At 29.6% G+C, this 11,799-nt stretch overlaps 1 protein-coding gene across 2 annotated transcripts in view; it reads right to left on the reverse strand.

Moving 5' to 3' along the window:
* LOC106457420 (caltractin-like) overlaps nt 1-11,799 on the reverse strand; it is a 22,839-nt gene that overhangs the window by 3,154 nt on the left and 7,886 nt on the right. The window contains exons 1-4 of one of the 2 annotated variants that reach the window (XM_013916835.2): nt 10,895-11,027; nt 10,477-10,639; nt 5,354-5,435; nt 2,942-3,126 (exon numbers count right to left, since the gene is read on the reverse strand). In XM_013916835.2, the coding sequence (XP_013772289.1) occupies nt 2,942-3,126; nt 5,354-5,435; nt 10,477-10,632 (423 nt within the window). In that variant the 5' untranslated portion in view covers nt 10,633-10,639; nt 10,895-11,027. Of the gene's footprint in view, nt 1-2,941; nt 3,127-5,353; nt 5,436-10,476; nt 10,640-10,894; nt 11,028-11,799 lie in introns of those variants that run through there. The other variant, XM_013916834.2, reaches the window with a different exon arrangement.

Raw genomic sequence — 11,799 nt, forward strand, 5'->3', positions numbered from 1 at the left:
CTTTTACTATTAAACTCTTTTCCATTAGTCAGTAGAGGACAGAAAAAGACTGGTATAAAAACCAATCTGCTGTACGGCACAGCAGGTACTTGTTGAAATTTATATTCAGCATTTTGAAGCTACAGCTGCTATCTCTTCACTACACCTTCTTCAACTTTGGCTAAAACACATTGATGACATTTTTGTGTTATGGGAACATGACACACAAAATTTGAATGAATTTTTATTACATCTGAATAATCAACACACATATATTTATAATTTACCTTAAAAGTAGAGAAAAATAACTCTAACTTTTCTGGATGATCTGGTAGTAAAGAATACCAATGACCTTAGCATGGAGTGCGTAAGATATGCAAAAACAAATACACAAAAACTGAACTTCTACAGCTTCAACACTTTTTTTTATTTACAATAACTATTCCAACTAGTAAAAAATGACTGTCCAAAAATCCTTCAAGGAAAAAAAAAACCATTAACAAGAAAATAAACACAGAACAGCCATACCTATTTCCCAGGACTTGGAGAAATAATGAATACCTTTACCATTCAGGCTGTGTTCAAGAACCCAACTAATTGATGCAATATCTTAACTGAGGTTAAGTTACTTCCATGCAAAAAAACATTGTCTATAATGTATCATGTGAACTTAAAATCAAGAATACAATGGAGAGAACAAATGTCCCACTAACATTAGAATGAAAGAACAATAGTGGCATTGTACATTTACCTATTACACACCAGAGAGAACAACCATAACATTGACCTTAAGAACATAAACATAACTACCAACGAGTGTGATACCAAAAAGAGAAAAATTGAGGAAGCCATTGCAATAGCAGTCCATGAATATGGTCCTTCTACAGGCATTAACCAAAATCATGAATTCCCCCTTCATACTTGCTTGTTACTTTTCATTAAAGAAATCACACCATGCATTGACTCTAATGCTATTATAAAATTAACCTACCAATTTTCCCTATCCTTTATTTTATCTGACTTAATTTATCTATAGTTACTGTTGATCATGTCTTTGTAGCATTATGTTAATGAGTCACAATAATATGAGTTGCAATGTTTTAACTTGTATATTATTATTTTAGTTTATTAGGCTTCAGGCATATTGTAGTAAAGATATGAAGGTTATGTTTTTGTTGTTGCTTAGCACCTTGCAATTCAATTGTTCTGGTAAATCTTGCAGTTTGCTAAATGTCTTGCATCTCTAGAAATCTCAGGTAATTGAGTTGAAAGCTGGTGTGTTAAAAACTAAAATAACATGGTGATAGTTCAAATAAATTACATATTACAAATACAAGCACTCATGTTATAAGCCCAAAAAGTTATTAGGCTTAACTAAGTTCACTTATAGGCCTAAGGTAACACACAACTACTGTAAATACTAACAGGACAATTTTGCTTATTTACTTGCTAATTTCTCTTATATATATATATGGCACTTTTTTTAATTTCTAGTGTTTCTTTACAAACACAAACTCAATATTCACAAAATTGAAGTAACAGACTGACTAACCAAACTCAATAAGCAATCAACCACTGTATCAGATTCACAAATCAATTAATAATCTAGTGTAGTGTAACTGGTATTTTTTATACAACTAAAATCATCTCCTATATTTTCATGAAGAATCTAGTCATTAAACTATACCTACCATAGCATAAAAAAAGTATAATATCATTATAAAAATCCATACAAAAAATAAAAATGCATTTTGCAAAAGAGCTTGTGAAAAAGTGTTATTTAAGCCATATAAAAGGACTGAATAAATCTGAGTATTAGTAATTGAGTACATAATGTAAACATGTCCCTTAGTTGAAATAAATGTTTAAGTAAAATAACATTAATTATGAAGTCTAACAAAAGAAACATGTTATCTTAAATACTTCATGTTGATGGATTACCAAAATATGAATGCTAATAATATAGTTTTTTGTTGATGTATTATGAATAACTTTAAAATGAGTAGGAAACACTTTTTTTTCATAATATAGTTCCATATTAACTTTCTTCAAAATCACTGTTGACTTCTCTCTGAATAATTTTAAAAAACTTTTACTATTAAACTCTTTTCCATTAGTCAGTAGAGGACAGAAAAAGACTGGTATAAAAACCAATATTTTCAACAATGTTTGATTAGTTCACATTTATTTTACATACAGAGTCAAATATGCATTTTATATATAAAGATATATCAGTTGTTTCTGGTAAACTTTAGTTCATCTCTTTCACCTTACTTTGTATCATGTGTGATCCAAGGTTGTTGTTTTAATAATCACTTGAAAACCACAGTCTATTAATATATTATGGTCATTTTTTTAATGGGTGTTTTTTTTTTTAAATAAAGGCACAACTAGAAAATCATTACATATTAATTCTCAGGGATACTGAAAAAAGAAATATTTTCAAATCAAGTCCTTCATAGTCTCAAGAGTAAAGTTATATACCTAACTTGCAGATTATTTTAGGTGACATCATCTAAACCTGTATCTTGCAGGAGTGATAACCTTTTAACTCTACTCAACTTTTGCTGCAACTATAAATATTTTAAGGTAGTTTTTCCTACACTAGAAGAAACTGGTGTTATTTTGCTGACAATAATATAAATGTTTTATATATCTTTACAAAATCATTCCTCAGTTCAGCAATATACTTTGCTAACAAATAAAATTATTTTGTAGGTTTCATCTCTAGCTCAAGGCTTGAAATGTTTAGATTTTTTTATTATACAAGCTTCAAGATTTACCACAAATTCCAAGTTAGTGAACTGAATTTCTCATACTTTTCACAAAATTACTTTTGAAATTCTGTTGCCATATTTCACTTTATGAAATCATTATATTTTCATCATTCACTAGAAATTTTCCTAAAAACAGAATGTAGCAGTTCAATTGTTAATCTCTTTCAACAAAAGTTCACTCTTACCTGGAGCTCTTCATCCGTAAGATTTTCTCCTAGTTCTTTCGCTACTCGTTTCAAATTCTTGAAAGAAATCTTCCCAGTATTATCATCATCAAACAGTTGAAAGGCTTTCATTATTTCTTCATTGATATCTTTCTCAGCCATTCGTGTAGACATTACATTAAGAAAGTCATCAAAGGCAATTTTACCTGATTTTAAAAATAAATTACAAACTATATATTTAATATAACATAAGCACTCCTAACATCAATCAGATATCACTGTATAAAAAATAAATCCAGGGTATTTTATCTTAGAGAAGCTAATAAAAGTCCTATATTTTAATCCCCAAACAATTAATCTCACTTCATAAATAAAAATTAGTGAGTTACAAAACTTTATCAAATTTCTATTTATGACAAACAAAAATTTTTCTTCCAAGTGGAAAATGTTCTTCTGAAAAAAAAAAAAGGTTAATCCATCCCTACCAGGAAAATTAACTAAGTTTTTTTTACAGGTGCTGATAGAACTATGATAATATTAGAACTGGCCTTAAGGTTAAATTTCAGTATAAAAATTTACAAGTTACATATATGTTTTCAGTATTTTGAATCTATACATATATATCTATATACACACATCTCCTTCTATATTCCTTTAAATGTCTTAGCTTAAACAACTAAATGCACTTAAGACCTAGCAGATGTTGAGAGGCTCTGTTTTGATTTCATTTAAATTCTTTATAGGAATCATCCATTCAGACAATAAAAATCCATTAGGGGCCTGCCAATTATAAGAGGCTGAATTTGAATTTTGTTCCAATTTCTCTACAGGATGTATCCAGTCAGAAAATTAAAATCCACTAAAGACATTAAAGGTTGTATGACGCTTTATAATAGGTATTCATTTAGGCAAATAAAATTCCACTGTGGACTCATTACTTGGCAGAAACATATACATTAAACAATTACATTAATCAAAAATAAAATGAAATAAGTTAGAATAAGATTACATGTACATATAGCAAATAAATTTGCTTACTTTATATATATATATTTTTTAGGAGTAAATATTTTAACCACAAAGACTTCAAATACTGAGAATTTTCCTCTATACATGTATTATCTCTAAGTATCAAAAAAAAAAAATCAAAAACTATTAATACTTAAAATCCCAAAATAAAATTACATAGTACAAATACATATATACATAGCAGTAAACACTCAATCAGCAGTGTACTACAAAAAAGTATATTCTTTCCATTTTAATACATCTTTTTTTATTATTTTTGTGAAAAAATATTTTATTACATAATATCTAAGTTTTACATTTATTTTTAAAGTATAGAAATTAATACTTAAATAAATTTGTACATTCCACATTGATTTTTGGATAATAAGATCATTTTAGACAATTGAAAGACTTTCATTATTTTTTATTGATATCTCTTTCACCCATTCTTACAGACATTGCATTAGTATTAACTTTTCTAAAATTAACATACTAAATTAAAAAATATTTTCTTTATTACTAAGTAAACATAACGTTATTGTAAAGAGTCCAAAGTTAAGGTATTGATTAATTAATAATAAATTTTAAATATGTGGATGTTTGTTTTGTAGAATACTATAAGGGAATTACATAATGTGTGTTACTTATATAAAAAACAAGTTATCATGTTTGTTTATTATATTGTTGTTTTTTCTGGTTTAGTTAATATAATTGACTTTAAGCAACACAGCAATATTAAGTAGATTCCTGGATAAGGTTTTGAAATTTCTGTTAAACAAAATACGGAATAAGTTAACAAAAATTGTGTTTCTTTTAAAACTTATTTATTCATGAAATTTGAATGATCTGCGAACTTCGTTCAGTCAAAAACATTTGCTGACTCAACCCTGGTTTTTGAATTCTCTGATTATTATGCTATTAACTGATATTATAAAACTAGATAAGTTAAAGGTGGTAATTACTGCTTTCAGAATTCACAGAGCTCTTGAATTATGCCATTCTAACAGTTATCTTGGTTAGCAACTGAAGAAGATAACAGACGATTTCAAATTAATTGATGTGACGAGGCATAAGCTCTACAGTTACTAGACAATCTATAATCATTAGGCCTGGAACATATTTCCAAACAGCAAAACCTCTTTTTTATATAATATAACAATTACGAAATACATATCCTATTATCTAACAATTGTATCTATTGAATATATGGGTCTTATCTACAAATGGTATTAAAGTGTTTTGAATGTGTTTGTAACAACCATTTCATAAATAAATCATTTTCCATCTGATAATTTTTCAACAATTAATAAAAGAATAAGTAAAAAATGATTTGCAATCCAGAATGGACACTGCAATATCTCCCATTTACTTTCAACTAATAAGCAACTTCGTTGGTAATATTTTCTGAAAAGCAAATACCCTTACCACTGCCTTCTTTATCAACTTCTGCAATCATCTTCTTAATTTCTTCTTTTTTTGGTTCAAATCCTAGTGCCCTCAAGGCAAACTAAATACAACAGACTGTCTTGAATACATTGACAGGATCACAACATATTGTACATTTTCTTTTCCATGCAAATCACTCATTGGATAGTACATTTTTATCAAAATGCTAGAAGCCTGACTACATGCTCACTCACTCACATGATATAAAAAGTCACAATTTACCTTTAATAAAATTGTTAGTGGCATAAAACTACATATTTCACTACAAAAGTAAATGATAGGCAAAAAGTAGGGATGTTTTTTTTATTCGGTATGTAGAAAGTATACTAATTTTATCTGTTTGTTGGATATAATACAATTACACAAAATCATAACATGAAATACTAAAGTTTTGTATATACTCATGCTCAGTAAATATACCATTTGTGTCAGAACAATGATCATTAATGGATTCCTATACCATGAAAAAAATAATTTCTGATTATTTTACTTATAACTGTTAATAATTTTCAGGATTAAAATGAATTTTAAACAGGTACTTAGCTTTGACATTGAAATACATTTTAATTCTAAAAATGTAAAATTCAAATTAGGTAGACATACCTCTGAAATACTGAAAGCCAAAATACCCACATTGTAAAGAAAATGGGAATTGATAAATGTGAAAAAAACAGAAAAGTATAAAACTACTAGGAAGATAATAATGTAGACTAAAAGAAACATGTAGCCAAGCAGAGTTGGAGTAGAATCCAGAACTAAAATTTAATTGACAGAACTGAATCTGAGGAAGAATGATTGGAGTAGACAAGTCTTATAAAAATACTGAACCTAAAAGACACTCAGAAAAAAGTCATTATATCTTAGAAGGATACCTCTTCACCCATAATTCCTAATTCAAGCAAAGAAAGGTTGGTTTAGTTAGCAGTAATGGTGTACTGAACCTGTGGAGGCAATATTGGGATACATGGGGTAGCATAAACAAGTAGGAGGAATACTGCTCCTCATTGGAAAGTTCTCTGGGGAGCAGCCTAAACATGTATTATGAAAGGATATACTTCAGAAGCAGTAGCCTCTCTTCATCCATATCAAAAATTGCCAGTAAGTATGTGTGTGAATTTATTTCTTTATAACACATTCTAGTAACCAGGTAGTTGTCTTATATGTATATGTTAATGTCAAGAAACTGGGCAATGTTATGTGCAACACTTTCCAATAAATTCTAAAGAAAGGTTGAAAGATGATATTTAGCATAGGAAAGTTTCTAATTCTGACTTTGGCACAGATACAATCCTTAGTATATCATCAATGTAAAATGACACATCACAGGCACCATTTCATTATATTGAATAAGCATATGATTATCAGAGTATCCAACAAAAAGGTTGGCAAAAGTGGGACCCATTTTTGCACCTATCACAGCCCCACAATTCTATTTGTAGTAGATGCCATTAAAGGTGAAGGTATTAAGATTGAATACAAGTTCTGATAAATGTGTGTTGACAAATCAAGTAAGGGTCTTTCATCTAGGAAATGCTTTAGTCAAATTAAATTTTCATTCCAGTTATGTTTCTTCTTAAGTGAAGTAATGATATATGAATGGTGTCTCTTATGTTTCTTTGTAAACTTGCAAAAAGGGTGATACAACATCAAGGTAACAGCATATTTGTTCTGTATGGCATAGCCATACAACTGGTATGCCCAGATGTCCTTTTTTTGTGGTTTTTGTTGTGAAGATAGAAAATAGAAGGATGAATTAAAATGAAATTCCTAGCTGTAGTGGGTACTTCGTAAGCAACAATAATATCCTCAACTGTGGATGTTAGTAGGCTGTCAGGAGCAGAAAAATGGGTTGTCTTGAAAAGGAGTGTATAAAACACTACTTTTATATTGTTTTAAAGCTTCAGTTATATATATATATATAAATTCTTAAATATAGCTATGGTGGCATCACCTTCTTCTGCTGCTTTTACAACAATGTCATATTTTTGTCACAAATTGTTTATGGCTAATTGTTCATTGTGAGAGATATTCTTAGACTTAGTCTTTGTGTTCAGATTCAGTTCACTGATTTCATTCCTACATATTGATATGAAGTAGTCAAGTGTGGCGAGTTCACTGGAAGGTGACATCTATGAGGAATTTTTGAAGACAATTTAGAGAAAGGATCAACGGGATGATAATTTTAGAAGAATCTGCTTGAGAAAAATGAGTTTTCAATCTTACTCATTATGCAAAAAGGGCTGACACTACTTTATATAGGGACAAACTTAAGCCCTTTGCTTGGAATGTTAGTTCACTAAACAAGTGTTCCAAATCACTGGGGGAATGTGACAGCTTGGATGGTATCATTAATTTTTGAAATATTAGATGTGGAAGTAGTAGTTTCTTGTGTGTGTTGTTTTTAAGGGGAGGGATATTTCTCATTGTATTTAGTGTAGGTATGTTTGAGACTCCTCCTGTAAAATAACAAGAATTACTTTTGAATTGTTAGGGGAGCATCTGAATTTGGGAAGTGTGGATTCACTTGAAGGAGTCACTGTAGTAGGTTTGTCAATCTTTAGTTCAGGTATTTTGTTTTCATTCTAAGAAAGATCATTGCACAGAATCTCTGGAGGATCATTGTAAAAAATTTACATTGTCAGCACTGTTTAAAAGTGTCAGATCTGGTATAGGCTTATTTGTGGTTTCAAGTTCATTAACTCATGGTAACGTTATCACTTCTTTACCTTTTAAGGTTTTCAGAAAATTGTGATAATTATGGTTTATTTCATTAATTTTTTTCAAGATATTTGAAAAAATCCTGTTCATTACAAATTTGTTCGATTTTTGTTGATATTTGCATAATGAATTACCTACTACAACTAGGAATCTCACTGTAAATGAACCAAAACTCCTATTTTCTATCATCTTCCTAAAATACATAAAGAACATCTGTACCAACCTATAGTATATGCAGGCAGTTGTCCTACAAAACAAATATCCTGTTACCTTGTAAATATTTTATCATCCTTTGTCACAAGTTTACATAAAGAACACCATTCATGTCATTATTTTAACCAAGAACATGTGCTTAACTGAAAAAAAACAACACTACATTTCAACCATGGATATAAAATCATCATACACCTCTATCCCACACAATGAATGTTTAATTGTGTAAAGCATTTCTTAGACCAAAAATCCTTACTTAACCCTCCAAAATACTTTTATATTTAAGAAAATTGTACTCACACATAACACCTTAACTACTAATGGTAATCACTATCATACAAACAAATCTGTGTGGTTTTTATGGGTACAAAAATGGGTCCTACTTTTGCCAACTTCTGTTAAATACACCAAAAATCATATGCTTATTTAGTACAGAGGATCAATATCCATGACATTTCATCACTATATTGACAAATACTAGGGATTGCATCCATACAAAATAAGAATTAAAACCTTTTATATCCTCTTTCCACCCTTCTTTAGGATTTACAATGGCAAACATTGGACACAACACTACTCTTTCTCATCATGTTATATATATACATGAGGACCATCTGACCACTATTATGTATTATAAAGAAACAGATTCACTCACACACACATACCTATTTTTCAGTATTATCACTCATATAGTAACAAAAAAATCAATGCCATACTAAAAATATTTATGCAAACTATGTAGTGACCATGGCCATAACTAGCTACGAGGACACTGAGGTCCAAATCTTGGTTAGAATTTGAAATTAAATATAATGTACTATGTAACTTTACAACCATATGGAAAAGACATACAATATATAGCTGACCTTATGTGCTTGTCGGTGTTTGGACCTCGGGTAAATTTTCACTCTAGCTACAGCCATATCAGTAACAATTACAAAACAAAAGATACAAAACTTTCTTTTCTAAAAGGTGCTATCCTGAGTCTCTCATCCAAAATGCAGCCACCAAAGCTTAGTCATATACACAAAAACATACCTTCAACCCTACCAAAAAAGAACACACAGATCGTACTCCACTTATGCTAGCATACCACAAGAATAGTAAGAAAATCAATGATATTATACCAAACAATTATGTATTACTCACTCAAAAATAAACACCAAATCTATTTTAAAGTACCCACTTACTACTGTTTATAAACATGACACAAACCTAAAAGAAATCTTGATAAACAACAACTTTAAACAAAAAAGAATATGATACACTAGGCGTTCAAACATGTAAATGAAAGAGGCAAGTCATTACCCATATATAAATAGCACCACACTGATACATGAAAAAAAAAAACAGCTTTCACTATAAGACAGTCCTTTATATGAGCTACTGGCTGTGTCATTTGTAGTATAATTTACACAAATAGTGCAATGGTATATACATTTAACAAAGAAGCTGTTGACTGGGTGACTAAATACCTTAACATCTAAACAATATTAGCAGCATTTCACCAACAACAATCATAGAACTGAGGATTTTTTGATCTGGGACTTTAAGTGGCCTAATAAACATTCACAAAAGAGAATATCTGCAAAGGAAATTAATCTACTATATGGGAACTCTACAACCTTCTGGATTAAAAGAATGTTTTCCTTTTTTACAGAATTTCACTTTTCCTGTAACTTTATTCTATTTTAGTTTTAATCTCTATTTCTACTTTTTCTTTATTATTATGACTTGTAAAAATACTGGTCAAGCATCCTTAGAAATTCATACATGCACTTCTGTTCTAAGCTTTAGAATCTGTCAAAAAGCACTAGCTCAAACATCATCTTCCAGAAATAAAAATATATATAACTTGGAAATTTTGTAACATATTCATTAATTTCTGTGTCTCTGTCACCTATGTGGTTAACCTTATTCTTTTCTTTTGCAGATTTTAAACAAAAAAATCAGAGGCCTTTTTATTGAAACACCTCAATAATGTTGTAAACAGATCATGTCTTACCCTCTTTTTCTGAAAATGAAATAAAATAAGTTAAGAGATCCCTTCCATTCCTGGAATCTTCCAAATGTGAAATTTCTCCTCTGAACCCTTCCAAACTTTCATACATCAAAAAAAGTTGTTATACATTTTAAAACTAGACATCTTCAAAACGTATTTAATATCTTACCTTTAGCTCTTTTGTATCAATAGTTCCTGTATTTTCTGGATCAAAGAGATTGAAAGCTTCCTTAATATCTTGCTTCTGCTCTTCTGTTAATTCTTGCTTTCCTCCACTTCTCTTCTTAGGTCCAGTTGAACTGCTAACTTTTCTGAAGTTAGACATTCTGGTTCTATATATAATAAAAAAAATAAAAAAATAATACTATTTAAATTAAAATGTAAACACAGAATAAAAAATAAGTTAATACACAACACATTCACTGTTAACACCAGAGTCCATTCTCTATGTAATAAAACATTCACACTGACACATTAACTTTTTCAGTTAACTTCATTTAATGAAGTACAACGAAGCTCCAGTTTTGTTTAAATTATTACAAGGAAAGTGCTTGTTATTTTAAATAGCAATTACAAGTAGTACATACATAAAACTAGCTGAATACTTCTAAATCTTTTTTGCTGTGTCTTCACAAAATTAGTACTAAGGTAATGAAGTGAACACTGTATCAATGAGGTCAGTGGTAACATCAAAAGTTGTACCAAGTCTTTTATTCTGCCCTATGAATAATCAAAATGTTAACATCAGGATTTTTAAAAAACAGAGTATTCATTACAACTTTCAAAAGTTGAAAAGAATTAAACTCACAATTTAAAAATACTTGGCCCAAACATTTACAACTGACATAACTGAACTCCAAACTTCTAACTCAACAATATAAACTCAATACAATAAATTAAGAACCTGACAGAAAAAAAACTTAATAAAATCTGCTTAATAATACAATGTTTACAAATTCTTTGGTTAATTATAACTCCCAACATTTATAATACCTATTCAAGCAATATCCAATCTAAAAACTACACATTCTCAAGCATCTGGCTTAGGAAGTCTTCAGTTCTCTTTCCTTTTTTGTACACATACTTTTATTTGCTACCAGACTAAAAGATTACAACTCAGCAAGGGATGATTATTGGCTATTGAAAAAAGTATCTGTCATAGCAACACTTGTTTACATATGACAACCAATTTATTTACAAGATTATTGCTTCTATGACAAAGATCTCAGCACCACCCAGTGTCAGTCATTTTGTTTCACTGTGAAAGTAGTGCTACAATTAACTCTAATGGGGTGTGAATTGGCATCATGCATAAACAAACTTAAGAGACTTCAAATTTGATGACGAGGAAATCCACTTTGAGACTAATAATGCTTGGAGATGGCTTGAATGGATAATGAAGAAAAACTTTAATATAAGTTTGACAAGACCTTGTTGAAACATTGTACATTTGCTGTTATGTTAAACTTATATTAAAGTTTTTCTTCATTAT

The sequence above is a fragment of the Limulus polyphemus genome, unplaced genomic scaffold (genome assembly GCF_000517525.1).
Source record: "Limulus polyphemus unplaced genomic scaffold, Limulus_polyphemus-2.1.2 Scaffold328, whole genome shotgun sequence".
NCBI lineage: Eukaryota > Metazoa > Arthropoda > Merostomata > Xiphosura > Limulidae > Limulus > Limulus polyphemus.